The sequence below is a fragment of the Typopeltis vanoorti genome, chromosome 20 (genome assembly GCF_054136105.1).
Source record: "Typopeltis vanoorti isolate ZY-2024b chromosome 20, IOZ_Tvanoo_1.0, whole genome shotgun sequence".
NCBI lineage: Eukaryota > Metazoa > Arthropoda > Arachnida > Uropygi > Thelyphonidae > Typopeltis > Typopeltis vanoorti.
Window position 1 is genome coordinate 8,795,285 of NC_143568.1, and position 24,722 is coordinate 8,820,006.

The 24,722-nt window shown below is 35.0% G+C and overlaps 1 protein-coding gene across 3 annotated transcripts in view; it reads right to left on the reverse strand.

Annotated features, from left to right (window-relative positions):
- Positions 1-8,964: 8,964 nt before the first annotated feature.
- LOC150095218 (uncharacterized) overlaps positions 8,965-24,722 on the reverse strand; it is a 40,471-nt gene continuing 24,713 nt past the window's right edge. For all 3 annotated transcript variants that reach the window (XM_090410449.1, XM_090410450.1, XM_090410452.1), the window contains exon 3: positions 8,965-9,967. In XM_090410449.1, the coding sequence (XP_090266575.1) occupies positions 9,388-9,967 (580 nt within the window). In that variant the 3' untranslated portion in view covers positions 8,965-9,387. The remainder of the gene's footprint in view (positions 9,968-24,722) is intronic.

A 24,722-nucleotide genomic window follows, 5' to 3' on the forward strand; every position in this document is an offset into this window, starting at 1 on the left:
GAACCTCTACTACGAATTATCTCAATCAACGCCATCTACTGCCTACCTCCACCACCACAACTAGTATTTTTTGTCTGTAAATTGCGTGTTCTATAATTCTATAATTTTATTGTTAAGCATAATTTTGACTTTTAATAGTCAAATTTTCAATAGTCTCATAATTTTGAATGGTATTTCCACACATTGCCATAGCTTTTGTTTTTGTTTCAGATATTTTCATTTTTTTTTTTTTTTTTTTGCTATTTCATTTAGATGGTTTCGAGTTTATCTTCTGAGTTTGAAATGAGTACTTGATCATCTGCATAAAGTATTGTATTTAGCTGTTTATTATTTGTTAGTTTAATTCCATCTTGGACAGTTGTTTTCCATTCTTTTAGGATTCTGTTTATATAAATATTGAATAGGATTGGGGATAAGCCGCAACCTTGTCTTACTCCTTTATTTATAATTACAGGTTCTGATAATGATCCAGCTGCAAATTTGATGCACATTTTTTAGACTTTTTATTGTTTTAATTAATTTAGGAGGTATTTTATCGTCTTGTAATATTTTTCAGGGTAGATTTCTGTTCAAGTTATCATATGCCTTTCCGTAGTCAATAAATAGAAGAAAAGTGGGCTGGTAAATTCTTTTATTTTTCTTTGATCTGTTGCATTGTGAAAGAGGCAACTGTGCATCCTCTCCCTTATCTAAAACCACACTGTTCTTCATAAATAATTTTCTATATGTTTAATTAGCCTGTTCTTTAAGATGTTTGCATATAGTTTAGATCTGTTATTAAGAGAGTAATGCATCTGTAATTTCCACATTTGTCCTTGGGATCTGTTTTGTGAATATTACTGCTTCAGTTTCCCATTCTTTTGGGATCTTTTGATATTTCCAGATATTATTGAAGAGTTTAAGTAGGTTTTCTTTTAAGCTATTGTCTGCATATTTAAAGAGCTCAGTGCGTATTCCATCCAGGCCTGGGTTTTTTCTATTTCTGGAGTTGTTTTAATTCTTTTTCTAATTCTTCCATTACTATTTCTTCTGTACTATCCTGTGTATCTTCAATTTTGTGAGTTTTTCTCATTGTTTTGTGTTTCTTATTTTTCACTCCACAATGTTTCATAGTGTTCTATCCGATCCTCTTCGGAAATTAGATTATTTCTTAATTGGTCCTTTTCTGCTGTTTGTAGTTACCTGAAAAATTTTAAAACTGTTCCTTGTGGTCCAGTGATATCCTGCACTAATGATGTAACGTATTTACTCCAATCTTCTCTGCATATACTTCTCAAAAGCTTTCTAACTTCAAGCCGTAATTTCTTACATTGTATATAGTCAGCAGTGTTTTTGTTTTGCAGATAGATTTTAAAAGCCTGCTTTTTCCTTTCGATTAATTCCTTTAAGTCATCCCTTCTTTTTCTTTTTTGTCTCAGTTATTGCTGTTATATCACTGTTTCTATTTTTTAATTCTCTGTCTAGCTCATCAGTTTTGTGTGTGATTCCACGGACATTCCAAGCAACTACTTTTAATTTTTCAAAGAGAAGTCCCTGTCCATTAGCCGAGTCAATTCCCATTATCCATCGTATTTTTCTTCTTCAGAGCTTTGCGAGTGGTTTGAAATTTCCCCCGAATAGGCTACCAATCTTTCGCAGGGTTTATTCACTGCATTTTTATTTATATACCGTATTTTTCGGACGATAAGACGCACCCCAAATTTATGAGACGATTTTTTGAAAAAAATATTTTGTTATATAAAGATACAGTATTTACAAATTCTTGCTTGGTTTTTATTTATTGTTACAATCATTTGTATATTAGCAATATTCAGTTCATCTTCACTCTCGGTACTATCACTGGTCTCGTTAATGTCACCGTTCGTATTACTTTCGTCTGAACTATTGTTGTCACTCCCTTCAAACACTGCTTCATCTTCGGTACCATCCATCGCATTATTTATCCCGCATTTATTAAACGACTTTATAATCGTCTCTTCTTTCACAACTTCCCATGAATTTTTCACCCAGGTACATACTTCTGAAATTGTTGGCTGTTTCATACGTCCTGTTGCTGTAACATCGTGATTTGGCTTTGCCATCCATTTGTTCCATTCTTACCACATAAAATTTTTGAATGGTTTATTAATAGATCCATCCAAGGGTTGTAATTGATGTGTAAGGCCTCCAGGAATGACAGCTAATTCTGTATTCATTTCTTTTAGAAGCTTCTTTGTTGATTCTGTTTTATGCGCTCTGAATTGATCCCACACTAACATCGCAGGCTTTTTATACAACGCACCTGGACGTTTTGCCCATAACTTTTGTATCCATAATTTCATTCCTGTTTCGTCCATCCAGCCTTTATCTTGAACGTGGATAATAATGCCACGAGGAATTTCATCTCTCTGTAACGTTTTTCTCTTGAAGATTAACATGGGGGGTAGTTTTGTTCCGTCCGCGCAACAAGCTAAAACTACAGTGTCGTGAGTTTTTTCGTGACCTGTTGTTTTGATCACTATTGATTTGGTGCCTTTTGAATCTGTCCGATTTGAAGGAACATCAAAAGTTAGAGGCACTTCATCCATGTTCGCAATTTGATTAAGCTCAAAGTTAAATTTCCTTCTCGCTGATATGACAAATTATGGAATTCTATAATTTTAGCTTCATAGTTAGCCAGCATTTTTTGGGGTAGAGTGGTTTTTGTACGCATGCATAACGTGTGTCTTTTCATAAATCTAAAGCACCAAGACGGTGATCCGGTAAAATCTAAAATTCCATTAGCAGTTTCCCATCGTTTCGCTTCAAAAATTATCATTTTCGTAGAAACAGATATTCCCATGTTTCGATGATTTGTTACCCAATTTTTCATTTGTACTTCTAATTCTGGCCATTTTTCTAGGTGCGAACGAAATGTTTTCTTGTGTTTACATAGCAGTTTTAATTGTTCCTCTTGTTTTCTCCACTCGCGAACCATTTTTTCTGTTGGTGGTGGGCCAAAATGTCTTTCTGCTGCTGTTTCCATATTGTTTTGCATAATTTATCACATTTAATTTATAACTCACGTTATAAATTAAATTATAACGTGAAAGTTATAATTATAATTAGGAGGAGATATAAATGTAGAAAGTATTTTACCTTGGGTATAATAACTTTCTACATTCATATCTCCTCCTGAGATTTTTATTTAATAAGGTTAAAACACCTTATGGTAACTTGTTCTGGTAAAATACTTGTAAGCTCTGTATTACTAAAATCTTGGTATTTCTAGCCTGGCTCCCACTGATGAGACCTCAATAAAGGTCGAAACCGGTCTGGGTAGTGGCCCCTTGCCTTTAATACAAAGCATCATACATCTCCTCCAGGAGATGTGCTTTGCATTAAGGGTAAATATTAAGATTAGTGATCAGAACTTATTCTATTTTTACCATGAGTTGCCTTGGTCTTGCACTACGTGCAGGATCAGCTAGACTTGCAGGCACAAACTTGACTTGTTTGTCTGTTTGCTTACTTGGGAAATGGAGTAAAACCAGGTTTAAAATAGCTTGGTATTTTTAACATTTATTATACCCAAGGTAAAATACTTTCTATATATATATATATATATATATTCTTTTGATCCTATATATATATAGGATCAAAAGCATTTTTTACATTTTTGATAAATGATTTTTTTTTTTACATACACTGCTTCGAAATAATAAACAGCCATGGCGCCTGCCTTAAGATGTAGGACCTCTTTTCACTGTGATGACTGCAGCAATCCTACAGGGCATGCATTCCACAAGCATACGGTAGCGATCAATGGGAATTTCCAACCATTCTTCCAGTAGGCATGTAACGAGGTCCTGAACTGCCGTGGCGTTATAAATAATCGACCTCTTTGAGCATCTATTAGGTATTAAGGAAGCTTGCTGACTGACCACTGAGTGTAACATGTACTGGTAATATTTTCGTATTTAAATTTCCATATCATTCATAATGCTTAAGTTTCTGGAAGAATTACTGCATAATACATAAGAAAATAAAATATATATAAAATGATAAGCCTTTTTATGTAACGTTTTTTGTCAAGTTATTTGAAACTCAGGGCTATCCTGAGTGTTGAGTCTTCAAAATTCGAGTCATCAGAATTCAAGAACCGGCCTACCAGTCCGAAACTCGAGGAGGGGGGGGGGAAGCTGTAGGCAAGGAACCCCCTTTCCAGTTTTCAAAATTCGAGTCATCAGAATTCAAAAACCAGCCTATGTCTGGAACTCTGGGGGTTGGGCACCGTCCCCTTTGAAGACTAGACACTCAGGAGCTACCCTGAGTGTCGAATCTTCGAAATTCGAGTCATCAGAATTCAAGATCCAGCCTACCAGTCCGGAACACGGGGGTGGGGGGCACTAGTAAGGAAATACTAGGGGTTCCTCCAGGGGTGGAGCCCCTGGAGGAACCCCTAGTATAAATTTACATTAACTTTTTTGCATACTGATATTTTGCCAGCTCAAGCTAGCATTGTTTAGTTACCTGAAAGACTCAGCAAAAACAAAACGATTGATCTAAAGAACATGGACAGTCACATTCATGAAGCTGGAGAAAAAGTAAGCCAGCACACAAATCTCTGTAGAATCATAGTTCTGTTGCAATAATTAAAGTTTTGTTCAAATGGAGCTGATGCTTCCAAGAAGTCCCTGTGATAACCTCACTTTCTTCCATTTCATGAAGTGATCTTTATATAAGGCATACTGTACTAATCTGTTTTCTGGTTATCTGCACGGCACGATTTCTCATGTTTTGTTCTGACCACGGTAGTACATTGTCTATCTAAAATACTGGGTAATACAATGACAGGGGATGCTGCACCTATCTAAAGAGGAGCATCCTTTGGGTCTTTGAACTGCACTAGGAGAGCAGGAGCTTTGTTTAGCAGTTTGTAGATTGTTTGTTCTAGGTGATGTTATTATTCTATTCGTTTTGCTCTGATGATGGTAGCCAAGCTTATTTTAGATATGCAGTGGACAAAACTCATTCTGCTCTACAGGTTAACATTCGGTAAATTGTGATTTTCAACAAAGTAGTAATGTAATGTTAGCATGTAGGTATTTGCCTATATGTCTGGATTTACAGTAGACTAAAACACAGTAGGGAAAACCTTTGATATATTTTTGTGTGTGTGTGTGAGACTCCCATCCAAGAAAGGTTGTAAACTAACAATTAGAGTTAGTTTACAACTTTTAATTGTTTTTTTCTTCTTCGTTATTTTATTTATATCTATTTTAAGTAATCAGGAACCCTGCTCTAGATACCAAACATGGAACTTTTTCCACTTGACCTCCAGTGAAATGGTAGTCTTACTCAGGACGATTATATTCATCTTCTACCTAGACAATTAGAAACATCCATGATCATGGTGAGATTCGAACCCACAGCCTGTTGTTTGCAGTGGACTAGGGCCATAGTAACCAGCAAGCAACTAAGGCAATGCCCAGGAGCAAGTTTGAAGGGCAACAAAAATTGCATCTCAACCATAAAAATACCTTTTTTTTTGTTTTCAATTTTACATATTTTCTTGAATTTAAATGCAGCAAAATAGTGATTTTTACCTAGGGAGTGGCAAATAACTGAAAGGTATTGGGTGGACTAAAAATTCCCAAACCTAGCTAAAAAACGTTCTTGTGACGAAAGTTCAAAAAAAAGCTCAAGCCAAATCGGGTTCAATTTCACAGTCAACTAATTTGAGCACATTATCCAGGGAGTCAAGGACTCGTTGGTGGAGGCTATAAATCACCCAAACCAGCTATCATACCTTCCTTTAAATTAATTCACACTAGATGCACTCACTGCCACTAAAGAAAAACTATTCCACTCACTGCTCTGAGAGAAAAATCTGGCTCTTACTACTTTCTTGACTGCAAACAAATTTAACTTCCATGGATGATCCCAATGTTCTCTCCCCATCTTCCACATAACAAAATATTTCAGACTATATCCTATAACATTCATTAAAGTTTATAGCCCTCTATCATATCACCCCTTTCCCCTTTAACCAGTCTGCAATCCACATACTCGCAATTTCCTCATAATCCGGAATCTTTGTAACTGTCCTTTGCACTACCTAATAAGACAAGATCCCTTGCCTCCTCAGTTTCTTGTAGCATAAATTCGCTATATGCTGCTGGAAATCCAACCACACCAAAGTGCATAACTTTACACTTACTAACATTAAACTGACGGCCATTTTCGTTTGCCAAATTTCCAGCCTATTCAAATCATTTTATAAGTGCTGAATATACAGCAGCATCCCTGATTGCCCTGCCTATCTTCACATCATCAGCAAAAAATTGCACATCTGATGTTAGACCCTGCCTGTCATCAATATATAGATTGAACAATAATGACCCAAGGACTGAACCCTGAGGTACACCACTGATCATCTTAAATCTTGAAGATTCACACTCACTGTATACCACTTTTTGATATCTGTCAACCATCTGCTGATCTAAGTCATTTATATTCTAATCTCATATTCTCCAATTTATGCAACAGCCTTTCATGTGGCATACTATCAAATGCCTTAGAAAAATCCAACATTATCAGTGTATCCATTCCCTTTATCCAATGCGGCCATACTATTGTTATAAAATGTGCTAAAACATGACCTTCCTTTAGTAAACCCATACTGCTCCTTGCAGAGTATAGCTTGTTTATCTACCCATTCTGTATGCAAGTTCTTACCAACTTCTCTAAAATCTTTACTACCACACCAGAGATACTGATAGGTCAGTAGTTAGACACATCAGTTTTTGCACAACCCTTGTACAATGGAACTATCATACATTCCTGAGCTGAGACTCAAACATGTGAAAGGCCTACCCAATTCGGTTGAACATTCCTTTAGAAAACATGCTGATATTCCATCTGCCACTATTGACAAATTATTGTCCAGGTTATGCAATAGCTCTTCAACATCATTTTCATGAACCTCTGTTAAATCTTGAATAGAAGGAATTATAGTAATATAATACCTATTGTTCGGAGTTAACGTATCAAAAAAAAATCCTGCTAAAATACTTGTCTGTTAATAAGAGAAATTGAGTGTAAATGAAATAACGTTAATGTCTTTTTCTTTAAAATTTGAATATTGTATTATCGAGTGTTTTGTATGAGAAAAATAGAAATTGTATGTGGTGAATTGTGCATAAGTATACCAAGGTCAAGCTAAAGCCCCAGAGGATTAATTAGTGACCTAAGGCTAACATGAACGCAAAGGTCAATGTTGCATAGTGATTTCCCATGGAAATGCAATGACTAGCAACGGTATCGGGTGCCGAGTGGATGATGATGCAAGAGCGGGAAGGTCATTGGAGCCGGATATATGGAGGTTTACAACGCCAATGAGGGTTTTTTTTCCCCGTTGTTTCCGGAGAGTCAATGTTCCAGTACGGTCGGGAGTGCAGTTATGTGGTTAAGTAGAATTCCGATGTGAGATTTAGGACTCCGTACAGCAATGAAGTCAACGTAACCTGAGGAGATTATGCAGAAATACGAGGTCGGACAACAGCAGCTAAGCTTCGCATAGATCATAGGCAATGAATCGCGACCATATTCCCAGACCTACATACAAGAAGCAAAGGCCAAAGGAACATAGCAGCAAAAGAAACCGATGTGAAATTATGAACCACAGGAATTCAAGATGTTCACAAGTAAAAGCCAGAGAGATCCCGACTTCACTACCAAGTAAGAACTTTCCATTTTGTCTAGTAGGAAGAAAATTAGTAAATTTTGTGACGGTGAATAAAATTAACTGGAATTGTACTTTATGTAGTAATGCAGGACCATTAGATGAGATCAATTAATCTGTGCTAGAGATCATAGCTAAGTTATAGCGTAATACTAGAATCTAATGTTAATAGATAATTCCTAAAACCTGAGCTTTATGTGATGATAATCTAAAGTAAGCTAAAGATTTAAGGGGTGTTTCTAGGCACGTGGTCCCTGAAAAGTTCAAGATTAGTTAAGGGACAGGAGTGTATATATTATATCGAGTTGCTTAATAGACCCTATATGCTAGATTCAGTTGAATTTATTGAATGACAATTGTATATCTATTTTTCTTAGTAATGAATAAATTCCTTTCTTGTCAAACAAATAACTTGCCTGATCACTAAATTCAATGCACTGCTCATAAACAGAACCTATGCTTATGAATTTTGATATAGTCACCACTGCAAAATGAGAAACATACATGATTATAGTATAGGAATAAGATAGAGAATTAAGGATTGTGTGTCATACTGAGTGTTTTAATCTTGGATAAAGAAAATTCTCTTATCCTGTAAATTTTGGTGGTGCAGCTTAAACAAATAAATTTCTAAAATTTTTAATCAGATTGAGCACCTGTAATCCAACAAAGAATCTGGCTTCAGCCCGAGGTACTGTCTTTGTTATGTTTCGTGCACTCGAGCAATTTATTAGTAGTGGCCATAAGTTTGAAGCACTACCAAGGATTAAGATTAGACAAGGGACAAAACATAACATATAAGTAAATAACAAAATCAACAGATTTTTCGAAAACTAAGCTGAACAAGAATTAATTATAAGATTTACTTGAAAACATAACATAAAAATACAATAACCAACGATATATATATATTTTTTACACCTCTAACTCTTCATCCAACGTAGCAGTAGCACTGTGCACCATGTTACATACACCTGGTTGATATATCTTAGCAAAGTCAGTACTCATTAATTGAACAATCTCATTAGCTTCCGACATTAGAGTACCATTTGCATTCAATAAAATAATTCTCACATTCATTCTTTCTTTCTTTTCATTGCCGCATACGATAATTATTTTGGTTGCCAATTTCTTTTCATAAAATACTGTTACTTTTCTGGTGTGAGCTTTATATATTTCATATTATGTCAATTATATTCTTGTTTTAATCTTTACTCCAGCATAACAAAGTTTGTTAGTTGAATAATTCACAAAGAATGTTATGAATTTTTGGAAATTTTATTATTTTAACTTTTACAAATATTGTAGCAACCAAAGAATGAAATAAAATCTATTTAAATGATTCCAGTACTGCTGCATATGCAACAAAAGAAAAAATAAATTATAAACTTTTCAATACTGTTTTCAGTGAAAGTCAAAAACATAATCCTACTAAATGTAATTACTATAATATTCAGTTACTAGTTTTCTTTCAAAGAAATTTCTTACTCATTTCTATGTGGCACATGCTAGAAAAGACAAAATAAACAAATGCAAATCTATAGTACTAGGGGCACACCACAGTCATTAATTAGTGTAAACAACTAATATGGTGTACCAAGATTATTTCACAACAAACTGAAGATTTCTGGTTCCCACCCCCTCCCAATTAACAAAACAAAATTCAACTATTAAGACCAAAATTATGTATACATCATTTCTGCCATATGTGACATTTTACGGGGAATATACACCAAATTATCAAAGTAACCTGCCAGCTCATCTACTGTTATGTCATCCATTCTAGCTTGTTGTGAACAAGTTCGTTCACTCATCTGAGTCGCCACTGGATAAGTAGTTCTTGCATTCTTAAGATTGACTTCTTTTTCCTGTAAACCAATATGCTTTTCTTTATTTTTTTTAGGCAGATAACTTCTTTTTGTAGTGCAACAAGAATGCCTTTGTGAATCAAACCAGTGGCAATTTGTTGAAAGTTCCCAACCTAAAGGACTGTCCTGTTTGCACAAAGTATTAAAATCATCCATGGTTTTCACTACATGTTCACCAAAAGTGTGATTACTATGTGCCAACTGCAGGTGATCTTTTCTGTTTCGCCATGCATTCTGAGTGAAAGGAGATGATACAGAAGACCAAACATGAGCCAATCGTGGCATTTTGACTATATTTTGATGGCTTGTAGGAGCATCTTTATTAGGAAGCCGAGATGGTGATTTAAGAACTAAGTGATGTTTTGCAGCCACAGATTTATTTCGATGTTTTGAGCTATAAAAAAAAAAAAAGTACACCCAACATTAGTTTTATCTTAAAAGAATCATTTTAATAGATTAAGTACTAAGCACTGTACATAATAATGTATACATATGTGTAGAGAAAAAAAAACTACATAAAGTTGAGTAACAATAAAGACTCAGGATAAACAGTTGCATAAGATTTGTATTTAAACCAGTGAATATAAGTTAACCTATTATGAAACAGTATGAAGGCATTTAACATTTATTAGATACAAGTATTCACAATATTATAAATTTTATTCCTGCAAATATGAAGACATAATCAAATTCCTGATATGTACACCAAGGAAGCAACAGGATATAACAGTAATGTAAACTCTTCACATCGTACTAACATTCCTATTAACAATTACCTTCTGTTTTTGTCTTATATGACAAGACATTGTCAAATCAAGGCACTTCTAATTGCATCAGTTCCTCTATCTCTTGGACTTCCTACAATCTTTATTGGCATCAGACATGTTTTAGTAACTTTTCTTTTCCCATTCTGCTGAAGTGACCATATCATCTTAGATTACTTCTGCTCAAATCATACTTGCCAAGAAATTATGATGGTCTGAAAAGTTCTCAGCCTCAACCATAGATGGCAACATTATCAGCAAGATTTTTCTTTTTAAGTTGGTACATCTGTCATAAGCATCCATGTGAAATTGCAAGTCATTCTATCAAGTAGTTTGTTTTATACATCTGTCTGAAGCAAAAGTTGTCTGTATCCCTTGAAATGGATGAAATTGCAGTTATAAAATTCTTTATAAAAGAAATTCATTCGAAGTTCATAAAAGTTTATGGGCACTCTTCTCCTTTGTTTTTGACAATTAAGAAATGGGCTGCCGAATTTAAACGTAGCCATACCAGCCTTGAACATGATCCATGTGAAGGACGTCCAAAAGGTAACAACACCGGAAATCATTGATCAAGTGCAAGATATGGTATTAGATGACTGGCGAGTCAAAGTGCATGAAATTGCTGAGACTGTAGGCATTTTAAAAGAATGTGCAGGATATATTTTGCAAGAAGAATTGCATATGAAAAAGCTTTGAGTAAGATGGGTGCTGACAGCAAATCAAAAACGCACTAGCATGAAAATCTGACAGTGCTTTGAGCCTTTTAACAAGAATAAAACTGATTTTGTGTGTTGATTTATTACTATGGATGAGACTTGGATTCACCGTTACACACCAGAATCCAAACAGCAGTCAAAACAGTGGAGACAAGCCGGTTGTTCAACGCCAAAGAAGACAAAGTCTGTTCCATCAGCAGGAAGGGTCATGGCATCTGTGTTTTGGGATGTTAAATGCATTTTGTTTATTAATTAACTTGAAAAGGGTAAAACAATAATTGAGGAATATTATTCCGATCTCTTAACTAGACTAGACAAAAAAAAATTAGTGAGAAAAGACCTGGTTTGCAGAAGAAAAAATCATCTTTCATCAGGACAATGAACCGGCCCGTAAGTGTTTTGGCAATGGGAAAATTAAGGGATCTGCACTATGAATTGTTGGAACATCCACCATATTCCCGAGATTTGGCTCTCTCTGACTGCTATCTCTTCCCAAAACTAAAACTCTTCCTAGCTGGTCAGCGTTTTTCTTCGAAACAAGAAATGATTGCAGATCTTACTGAGAACCACTACAAGGATGGAATAAATTAATTAGTCTTAATGGATATTATGTTGAAAAATAAAAATAATTTTGAAATTATAAATTCGTTTTTTGATTGTTAAGCCGAGAACTTTTCAGATCACCATCGTATATTCTTGTCTAATCCTTTGTTTACTCGACTAAAAGAAGTTTATGAATGAAGTATCATCATATCAATAGCCTTGGTATCACAATGTAAACCAATGTTATCCAGACCAGTTTTGACCTTTGAGGTCTCAGTAAGAGGCAGATTATCCACATACAAGTAGCAAAAAGGTTATACTTTATTATTAAAATAGTCTAAATCAGGCTGCTGAAGGAAGTTTTTTTCACTTGGTTACAAAGTAAATTACACTTACCAAGAAATTATACTCATGTTCAATCTTTACCCAAGTGCAAGCAAACGAAGATTCTTGTACATTTGTATATAGAGGCTGTCCGTTGATATCACATCATTTGCCTATAATGCAGAGCACACCCCTTTCAGATGTGCACATCGCTAAGCATTATGGGAAGGTCCACTTGAGCAAAGGATTAAACAAGAATTTTTTGGCAAGTATAATTTATTTTGTAACCAAGTGAAAATTTTCTACAACTATCTCTGATCCAAAGTATTTTAACAATAAAGAGTATACCTGTCTGCTATTTGTATATGAATGAACTATAATAATAAAAAAAAAAAAAAAAAAAAAAAAAAAAAAAAAAAAAAAAAAAAATATGTAAGGATAAAGAAACTTGTGGATCATTAAATGAAGACTCCTTGGGGTTTATGGACTATGTGGAACCATCTCATAATGATAAAGGAAGAGATACAATTAAAGAAAAAAATAATAAAGTTCACTGATGCAAAGTTTTCTGTTTTCTCAAATATAATTACCATCCACATGAAAAGAAAATAATTAGTTTCTTGATGAACAGCAGCAGACATGGAAATGAAACAATGACAAGCAACTACAAGAAAGCAGGAACAAATTTACAAGAAACAGGCTATACAACTGATTTCCTTCACAGACTGAAGACCACATCAGGTTCACCCAAAATCAAGATTTACCCTTTATACTTCACTAATCACATCAACTCTCCTCTGCTTTGCCTCATTAAATGTGCCAGAATTCCATAGGCCAGTTAAACAAGCTGTATGAAACTTATGCTATGCCATAATATCAAGTTGTTTCTCAAAGAAACATACTTCTGCAGATATAGAAACTTTACAGATAGATAACCATTTGTTTCTTACTGGAGCTCTGAAGGTTTAACAGGGCTGAAGTAGGGAGGTAAGGGTTCACATTCTTGAAGAAAAATAAAGTATTAGCATATGCTGACAAATGTAGTAGGCACTTTGAAGGATAATGATTGTTATTCTTATTTGGTATTTTGGAAAAATTCAGTAAAATCAGCAGACTGCCAATACTGACGAGACAACCTCTCACTATACTTGGAGTTCCTTTCTCCACCTACCCAGTATTACCAGTTCAAGAACTTATACACAAAAACACTGAAACCTTAGAAGACTGGAAAATTAGGCACACTTTCCGTTTCTTCTAAAGTCATAGTACTTAAAATCATAATCATCCTTCCTCAGCTGTACACAATAAATATTACAGAACTGAAGATAAACAATTATATAGTAAATCTGCAAAAAGGGGTGCTTAAGGGTCAAAGCTGTATAACTGAGAGGAGACCTCCACATAGCCTTTAAAAGGAATGCGGAGAACCGACCAGGGCTTCTGACCTAATGTCCAATCCTAACCTTCTTGTGGTGCATCCTGTTGGGTATCTACTTGGATACTGAACGAACGAGGATGGGCTGGCAATTTGGGATTTAGCTGACCAAATTGTATTCTTATTGGTTAAACCAAAATAAAAAACGATGGTACAACATGACAAAATTTCATGCTGGCTGGGGCGTCGCCCCTATTGTTTTCACCAGGGAACCAGGGCGAAAAGTCAGCTACTAGAACAAATCTGAAAACACACCCCAACTCAACATCACCAGAGTTAAAGATTGGTACTATCAACATAAGAAGCCTGAATGGCAAAGAAATGGAGCTAGCTGAGGAATTAGATAAGTACCAGATCGACATAATAGGGGTGACTGAAACAAAAAAGACCAAAACTGGTGAGATCTTTCTGAGCAATAAATACAAAATATGAAGCTAATCTTCTTGAATGGCAGGCAGTCTAAAGTAGAGTAATGTGGGCAAATATGAGAATGGGGAACTGGACAATGAGACTTATTTGTGCCTATGGTCCCACAGAAGGTTCTACTAAAGGTAGAAGTGGAGGAATTTTTTGATGCTTTAGAAAAAGCAACTGACACAATGAAAAAGGAAAAGGTGGTCCTTGTTGGGGATCTAAATAGCAGAGTAGGAAATGATTGTCAGACATACAAAAATATTTTGGGAAAATTTGGAGAAAAGAGCAAAGCTAATAATAATGGCAAATATCTGTTGGATTTCTGATCAGGACATGGACTGGTTATTACTAACACCATGTTCCAAGATAAAAATGTGCACAAATTCACATGGAGAGAAGAGGCAAGGAATAAGAAAAGTCTCATTGACTATGTTATTGTTGATAGTGATGTTTTCTCCCTGGTGCAGGACACCAGGGTGTACAGAGGATTTGAAATTGGAAGTGATCACTATTTAGTCTTGAGCAGGATAAAATAAAAGTTCATGTTGAAAAGAATAACATGTAAGAAAGTTTTAAAGCGAATAAAAGTTGAGCAGCTCTCAGATGTGAACTGTAGGCTAAAATACACAAAGATTATTGAAGAAAAAATGAAAGAGTTTGAGAACAGGAATCAAACCTTGGAGATTCAGTGGCAAGCCTTGAAGAAAGCCCTGACTGATTCAGCTAGAGAGGCATTGTGGTGAAGTTATCTGCAAGGACAGAAAAATTAGAACTCCATGGTGGACACAGGAAGTTAAACAGGCAGTGAAAGAAAAGAAGAAAGCATATCAAAAGTTCCTGGCAAATAAGTCAGCTTGTGCTCTTAGAGAATACAGAGACAAATGCAAGAATGCTAAACACTGTGTAAAACTAGCTAAACAAAAGTCATGGGAGGACTTTAGCAAGAGTATAGAAAATATTCTGGAGGTTTTTTGAAGAAGCTTAGGAATGGAGGAAAGAGTGCTGTAAAAGGAGTTAGAGATGATAAAGATGACATGAAAACGGAAGAAAAAGATATCCTTGAAGTATGGAGTAATTACTTTGAAAAACTGCTAAATGAAACAAGAGTGATGACAGCACAGTGGTAAAAATCACAGCCCAGGCATGCAGTCAGGAATACATATCCATACTTGAAGTAGAAAAAGCCATCAAAGGCTTGACATGTGGAAAGGCAGCAGGAGTAGATGATATTCGACCAGAAATACTGAATACTGAAGTATGGTGGTATAAAAGTCTTACAGTGGCTGCACTGCATAGTTCAGAAAGCCTGGACAGAGGGACAAATTCCCGATGATTGGAGTAGAGCTCTCATAGTACCCGTATATAAAAAGGGAAATAAAACTGATATGGCATACAAATGCTTACAATATTATATTATGGAAATTTTATTCTTCAGTCTGAAGATTTTTGTATTTAGAAAGAAGCATTTAGATCAAATTTTTGGCTAGATGGTATAAGACCACCCACATTATGCAGTATTCACTGGGGGGGGGGGATAAAATTGTTGACTTTTATTATGAATTTTTTTTTTTACAGGTTCCATCCTCTTAATTCACTATAGTCTTATGTTTAATTGCAGGGATGCTGGAGAGCAATCCCAGACAAAGAAGGACAAGTCAAGGCAGTTAACTTAGATAAGGCTAATCACCTGGGTACCAGTTATCTCCAGATTGTAGTTGCAATTGGTTTTTTGTTAGTTCAGTTGCATGACAGTTGTTAAAAAAGGATCTCTCTCTCTCTCTCTCATAACCACCCATCTATTTCTTTCTCCAAATACTAATCAGGCTTTCAACCACTATGTTGAGTACTGTACACCAACTATGAACACCCCTTTACTTCTTCACCTCAAAGGATAAAACCAGTTGGCCCTTCCCATCATGCTTATTAAATAACTTAAGGAATTTACAACGTACAAAGGATATAAATTAAATTAAACTTTAATCTATATTACCAATATTTCGGCAACGTCACGTTGCCATCTTCACAGGAAAAGAGAAAAACAACAGCCTCCCTTTCTTAGACACGCTAGTCACCTGCTAGCCTGATGTTGATGAAAACCTTGGTTTTCTCAGTTTATAGAAAACACACCCATACAGGCAGATACATTCACCGACAACCCCCACCACACACACACACAACAATATCGAGTTATTAAGACACTACACAACAGGGCTAAACTTATCTGTTCAAACGACAATGCCCTAACCACAGAACTAAACCACATCCTCAACACTTTCTGGGCCAATGGCTACTCCCCCCCCCGAAAAAAAAATCCAAAAAATATTGTAACCAGTAAACCACAACCCCCTGCCCAACAAGGATTACTCTAAATCCATCACCATTCCCTATATCCGAGGCACCTCGGAAAAAATTACCAAAATCCTAAAAACACATGACTTGACCTCGTGTTACAGACCATATAAAAAATTGGCATCTGTTATCTGCTCCACTAAAGACCAACCACTTCCCCTAGACCTACCTGGTGTATACCAGGTTCCTTGCAGCTGTAAGCTATCATACTTGGGCCAAACAGGCAGGACAGTGAATATCAGAATTTAAGAACACAAGGACCACATCCGGTTTCACCAGTACAGCCACTCTGGTCTTGCAAACCATGCTCTGGATATACGTCACAGAATATGGTGGAAGAAAGCCACGGTAATACACTGTAGTAAATTCAAATTTGAAAGGCTATTCATGGAATAAGCATCAGCCTTAACAAACATGCCAAACCTCAACAAATTTGGGAGACTTACATCAGAAGACCTTCAGTCCAACGGTCAAGAATACCTACATAGCCTGCCAGGGGGCACCATCAGGACTTTTAGGAGAGAATAGCTTCCTGCTTCATCCTCATTTACTGTGTGTAGTGCCTGCATGCACGTGTCTTTATTTTAAGTTCCTGTAAAGATGGCAACGTGATGTTGGCGAAATATTGGAAATATAGATTAAAGTTTAATTTATATCCTTTGTACGTTGTAAAATCCTTAAGTTATTTAATAAGTATGTATAACCAACGTCTAAGCCTTTCTATGAGCCTTCCTATTATGCATTATAGGATTCTAATTTAACTCATGTAAAGTCTACAGCAGGGGATGTCCAACCCATGGCCTGCATGCAGCCCTGGACTGTTAGTAATGAGGCCCCATAAGATCTTAAACTTTTAACATTATGTGATTTTTTGAAACATTATTCATGACAAAATTTTTCAATTATATAAATATGCAGGAATGAGGTTCAAAGAAAGAGGCCTATTATTTTTAAATAAAATCTATTCAACAAGTAATCCACCAATAGACTGGAAAAAAGCAATTGTGATACCTATCTTTAAAAAAAAGGTAGTAGAGAAGACCCTAAAAATTATAAAGGTATAAGTATTTTAAATTCCAGATACAAAATATACAGCAGAATTTTAAATAACAAACTAATAAAATATTCTGAAAACTTTATTTTAGAAGTACAGAATGGATTTAGAAAAGGACGATCATGTATAGATCCCTGTTTTACCTAAAATTAATAATAGAGAAAAAAGAGAATACAATTTAGAAACACATTACATTTATTGACTTTGAAAAAGCATTTGACAAAATTAAAAGAAGCATTTTTAACATATTACAAGAAAGACAAATACCAAATAATATTCTAAAAGCTATCATAAGTATATATAGAAAATAATCAAATACAAATAAGATTAAATTATGAACTATCATATACAGAAATAAACATGGAGTCTGACAGAGATGTCCAATTTCAGCAACTCTTTTTTAATATTTATCTAATTGAAATAATAAAATGGAATAAAATTTTCCATCAAGGTATTAAATTTTCTCCTACTGTGAACTTCAACATTTTTCTTTTTGCTGATGACCATTCATTTAACTAACTAGAATGTATGATTACACATGAAAATGAAAAAGATATAAACCAAAAAATTACAAAATATTTAAAAATAACAGGTGTAATTAACTATTTAAACCTAACTTACTTGAAAAACAAATCAGACTAAAAGTATACAATACATTAGCCCTACCAGTCCTATTGTATGGAAGTGAAAAAAAGACAAAGATTAATAAGCTGAAATGAAGTTTGAGAAAAACTACAAAGTATACTCTATTCGATCACAAAACAAATTAAGAAATTATGAAAGAATTAAACCATTAAAAAAAAAAAAAAAAAAAAAAAAAAATCAGCTAACGCCTCCCATATATATAGGGAGTAGGTGAGGCCGTTTTTAGCCCTATCTAACTTTTTGGAGACTGAGTGGGCAGTTCAATCTCCACTAGTACCCAATCGGAGATAGCTGGCCCAAGGCTATCACTAATTAAGCAACACACAGTGAAGAGTAGCGGCTAAACAAGTGCCGCCATCTTGTGGTCCCTAACCCTAAACACTCGTATTTAATGTCTGAAATATTGTGGGTTCTACGGTCGATTTTCTTGAGTTTCCGGGACGAAAAACCTGAGTTTCTGAGAGAAAAAACCCACTTGCCTGTGCCAGAGATTGACTAACTCGGGAACCGGTCAAAAAAAGGCTTAGAAAAATTTCCTGTAGTCGCTGACTAGACTCAAAATCAAGTCTTCCTTCATGCGGCCAAGCACCATTGTGTGCAAACGCCACATCCACTGAGCAACACAGGCTCCGCCTTATGAAAGAATTAAACCAGGAATCAGTAATAGAAAGAATTAAAAAATATAAACATAAATGGATGGAACATGTTCAAAGAACAGAAAGATTACCAAAACAAGCTTTAAATTGGCAAACCATTAGGTTCTTAACATTCTCTTAAGAGATTCAATGATGACTTCTAAGGCCAGAACAGGCCACTACAAGCCTAAATTTTGCAAGAGTGATGATTTTTCATGACTACTGTAGGGTGCTCAAGTACAGACTGCTGTAGAGAAGGGTACAGAACAGTGCTAACTTCTCCTCCTGCACCCATCACAGTCAGTCAAATCGAAACCTGCTTGTATCAGACATTACATGCGCTTGTGCGACTTGGACAGTAAGATGCACGATTACCGATAATATTTCAACCTACTTACATGTGCGTGTTCCTATGAAGATGGGCATTTTTGTCATTAAACAGATATATAGGTATTCTTTTTTAATTATTAATCTTGAGCATCTTGTGTTTTTTCGTAAAACAATTTAATAAGTTAAAATAATTTTTTTAGAAGTTGTGGTATAGGAAGTACAAAAATTTATCGAATAGTTTTTTGCTCATGATATTGTTATAATTACATTTACAACATCATTAATACTATAAAAATAAATGGTTATTTAATTATTATTATTATTATTTTTTTTTTTTTACACCAGCATGCATTCGATATCATCTCAAAAGAAAGCAGAAAAAAAAAAAAATGTGGGTGAAGAAAGTGTTTAATAAAAAATGGAACAAATGAGTACTTTTTTTGCCGAAAAAAAAATAACAAGGCACTATGTTTGATTTGTTTGGAAACTGTGTCAGTTTTCAAAGATTATAATTTGAAGACATTATACAAAGACATGCTACCAAATTTGATGTATATCAAGGAATGTTTCATAAAGATAAAATAGAGGAACTGAAAGAAAGTCTGTCATCTCAACAGTTAAAGGAAGTTCCAAATTAAACAGAGTATTATAAAAGCTAGTTATGTGGTAGCAAGTCTGACTGCAAAAAAATCAAAACCATTTATTGATGGCGAATTTATTAAACAATGGCTTTGGCAATAGATGAAAGTACTGATACTACAGATACGGCTCAACTTGCCATTTTTATTAGAGGTATTGATAATGAATATAATGTTACCGAAGAAATGACTTCTTTGGTGCATTAAAAGACAACTAAATCTCTTGATTTGTATGAAGAGTAAAAATTATATTAAGAGATTTTCATTAATCTTTGTCAACATATGTGATGTTGTTACTGATAGCGCCCGGCGATTTGGTAAAAAAGCTGGACATAAAGTTAATAGAAGATGAATGCAATTGCCACCAACAACTAATATTTGATGAAGTATCACTGCATCGTACATCAAGAAAATTTATGAGCGAAAGCCTTAAAAATGAATAATGTCATGAAAATTGCCAAAGTTGTGAATTTCATAAGGTCAAGGGATTGAAACATTGCCAATTCCACAAGAGTTCCTTAAGAGTATAGATGCTGATTATGGGGACATCATTTACTTTTCTGAAGGTAAAATAGGGGTAAAATGCTGAAGAGATTTTATGATTTGAGAAATGAAATCATTTATGGAATCAAAAGAAAAATTTGCACCAGAACTTGAAGATAAAGAATGGATCGCGATTTAGCATCTTTTGGTGATTTTAATAACTCATTTAAATGAGTTAAACATATGTCTTCAAGGTGAAAATCAACTTATCCGCACTATGTTTCAAACCATAACAGTGTTTGAAACAAAACTTAAATTATGGCAAATAATTTTATGCATTTCAATATGTTGGCTAAACACAATCCTGTAAACAGTGAAAAATATGCCGTCTTTCTTTCCGTTTTGATACAGGAATTGGAATATAAGTTTCAAGATTTCAGAAAAAAAAAAAAAAAAAAAATCAATTTTTTGTATATTTTGCAACTCCATTTTCCATCTACATAAATACATTATTACCTTCAAATTTTCAAACGGAATGTATCGAGTTGCAATCAGATATTCAACTCGAAGAAAAATTTGATCACGTCTCTTTGCTAGATTTTTATAAGACCCATCTTCCCAAAGAAAAATATCCTTTGCTTCACAATCATACTTTATTCATGTCATCGCTTTTTGGTAGTACGTACATTTGTGAACAACTATTTTCAAGAACGATGCATATGAAAAGTAAAGTTAGATCAAAAATTTCTGATGAGATCCATGAGAGCTCACTACGAATTGCAACCAGTTCCACCGAAAACCAGACATTGATGCATTAGTTTCACGCAAACAAGGCCAAATATCTCATTAGCTTTGTGTTTATGCTGCTCTTTTTTTTTAAACATTATAATAAAATATTTAAAAATAAAGGAAGTTTCGTTACTTATATATACATTAACTATATTATAAATTTCATGTGGCTCAAGACAATTCCTCTTCACTCAATGTGACCCAGGAAGCCAAAAGGTTGGACAACCATGGTCTACAGCCTGTATATACAAGTGCTATGAAGCCACCTGACATACAAACTTTGCTCCTACTTGGGTAAAGGATTAAACAAGAATATAATTTCTTGGCAAGCATAATTTACTTTCTAACCAAGTGAAAAAAACTATTACTTCTGCTCATACATTCTTGAATGTTATTGATGTCAAGTTCCTTCTTAATATCTTAATATTTAATACATTCTATTACAGATGCCACTAATTTTTTCTCAGAACCTCATACACTGCTTGGAAAGAAGTCAACGGACCCCCCCCCCCCCATGAGAAATGCATAAACTGCTGTGTAAAGAGTCATAGCCAGTGTAAAGCTTGTAGCCATTGGAGGAATATGATACTCCCAAGTTAGTGCAACTATATCCAAGAATGGCTATGAGGAGGGAACTGATAGAATTGAAAGAGGCATTGTGATAAGATGTCATGTTGTGGGCCTATCTGTTCACAAACTGTTGACAAATTGGGCCATCCCAGGTCAACAATCAGCAATACCATACTGAAATAGAAGCTCAGGGAGTTGACTACAAGTGCTGTCTGCAATGGGCAAACCACCACACTCACCTAACAGGACCACAGGGTACTCAAAGGATAATATGTAAAAACCACAATTTGTCAACCGATGCACTGAATGTTGAATTCCGGACACCGACTGGAACATGAAGAGGCACAAAAACATTCAGAACCACGGCTCACAACATGAGTTTCTACAGTAGGTGGTGCAAAGAATGCATGTACAATAGGAGTATGGAAGCTTGGAAAACTGTTATGGACCGACAAATCATGCTACACCCACTGGCAGATGACCAGTGAATGTCTCTTACCAGAGTGCATAACCGAGGTGGTGGGGTGATGGTATGGTGCTGTTTTGCCTTAGTTCTCTATGGTGCCACAAACAATGAACTCTGAATTCATTGTGATATGAACTGGAGCATTAGGTGAAGTCAAGAGATGTCCCACAACGGTCCAGGACTTCATTACATGCCTACAGGAAGAATGGTCCAAAATTCCTATTGATCACTATCTTACACTATGGAAAGTAATCCCTATTGCTGCAGTCTTCACAGCAAAAGGAGGTCGGTCCAACATCTTTTTAAGGTGGGTGCAATGGCTGTTTGTTCCTCACACTATGGTGTCAATTGACTTCTTTCCAAGCAGTATATCTCTGGTCTCCAGTCTTTGATCAACTATTTCTAATTCAGCTATCAGATTCATAAGTTAAAACTGGTTTGATCACTGTCTATATACAGCTATTTAGCTTTTTCAGTGTTTGACTAGTTTCTCTCTTATTCAACAAATTTATTCAACTGACTGCATACCAATTTACCAAATTGGTTACAGCAGTTATTTAATTTAGTTAAAGAATCCTAATGATGTGTATTGTTTGTATTTAGTATATCATCTGAAATAAATGATTTTACTGATTGCTATAGATCTTCTAATCTATAGAGATCAGAACACAATCTAATCATTTGCAAATAATAGTGTATTTATATACTAAATTTGTTATGCTGTTTCAAAATTATTATAATTATATTGGTCGATTGGTGGAGCCTCTGCTACTAATGGCTCATGCAAAAAGTTAGGCAAATATGTGACACCTCCAATTCTCACATGGAGGTGTCACATAATAATAATAAGAAGAATAAAAGCAACAGGAAACAAATCCGATTATAAAAAGAAACAACAAAATAACTAACATGAGCACTGGAAAAATAAACTCTTGCATGGCCAATTTCTTCGAGATACTGAGGACAAAATTGACGTCAACAAGACGTGGTAATGGCTACAATACGGATACATTAAAAACGAAACCGAAGGATTTATTCTAGCAGCTCAAGAACAGGCATTACAAACTAAAGCAATCAAAGCAAAAATTTTGAACATCAATAATAACAGCAAATGCAGATTATGCGATCAGAAAGAGGAGACTGTAGAACATTTAATCAGTGCCTGCAGCAAAATAGCTCCTGACTATAAATACCGCCATGATCAAGTGGCCAAAATAATTCATTGGCATGTATGCAAAAAATATGCCTTTCCTACTTCTGATAACAGCATAAAATAGAGTCTGTACTGGAAAACGAAACAGCAAAAATTCTGAGACTTTAGAATACAAACTGATCGGCATTTGGAACACAATAGACCTGACATCACAATTATCGAACATCAACAGGTTTGGATTATTGATATTGCAGTACCCAGTGATAACAATATTAACAACAAAGAACTGGAAAAAATTATTAAATATCGAGATCTGGCAATCGAAGTTGGCCGACTGTGGCTTAAACACACCAAAGTCATCCCAATAGTTATCGGTGCACTTGGTGCAACTTCAAAGAAGCTATCCAACAATTTACAGCAATTAAACATCAACGAAGTGACCCCATATAACCTACAAAGAACAACATGACTTGGAATAGTCCATATTTTATGACACTACCTGATGGACTATTCTTAGATTCTTGGATAGAATCTGAATTGTTCTGTATCACCAGTGAAATTTTTGTTTATATGATATCTTGTTTTGACTGCATATCAATTATGTGAATAAAATAATAACAACAACATATATGGGGGGGGGGGCTTACGGATCACAGCTGTATAACTGAGAGGAGACCTCCATACGAGAATGAGGAGAACCAAGCAGGGCTTTTGAACTAATATCCAATCCTCACCTTCTCGTGGTGCATCCTGTTAGGTATCTACCTGGATACTGAACGATGAGGATGAGCTGGCAATTTGGGATTTAGTCGAACAAACTGTACTCTTATTAGCTTAAACCACAATATAAAATGATGGTACAACATGACAGAATTTCATGTCGGTTGGGGAGTCCTGGTTAAGCCTCCAGAGGTCGTGCGCAGACTGGGAATCCGCATGTTTGCTTTTTTGCGTAAATTTCTAAAGCGGCTGGTTAAATCCGGTTGCGCATTTATGTAGCTTCGTATATAGGCAGGACATATTAGTGTAGAATATTATGTTGATGCGATAACAACTGTTCCCATTGAGACATTGCGCAATCACAGATCCCACACGATCCTTGGTGTTATAAGAATAAGCAGTCATCAAAATTTTTAAAATTGATTACTTGTAAATTATTTATATTTTTACATACAGGCTTATATATTTACACAGGAAATATATTTTTTTATATACATATATATCTATTTTATATATAATTACAATATGGTAAATTATATTCTCTTTAGGTAAAATAAAATGGGTGACTATGAGAAGGAGCAAGAACGATTACAGAAGCTGATGAATGAATGCTTCACTAATGACAAGGATGAAGATGTTTCAGACAATGATGTTAGTTCAGAGGAGGAAGACAATGTGGAAGAAATGAGTAGCAGCAAAACCGAGCAAGCCGATGAGGTGTCATTAGAAGTAGCTGAAGATAACCCGGAGTTTGGAGGATAGATTCTATCAGGGAAAGCATGGAACTTTATGGAGAGCAGTACCACGAACTAACAAACGTATTAGGACTGAGAGATACAATATAATCAAAGAATCATCTGGCCCTAAAAACAACACTCAAAATTTGCAGTCACCTCTTAATATTTGGAATTATTTTATAGGCGATTCTATTTTATCGATTATTTTGGAAAACACGAACAAGTATATTGAAAGTTTAGCTAGTAATTACACTCGAGAACGAGACGCCAAGTTTACAACTCTGAATGAAATACGGGCTTTAGTTGGACTTCTATATATTGCTGGTACATATAAAGCAAACCGTTTGAATTTAGATCTTTTTGGAAGTAATAGTAAAGGCA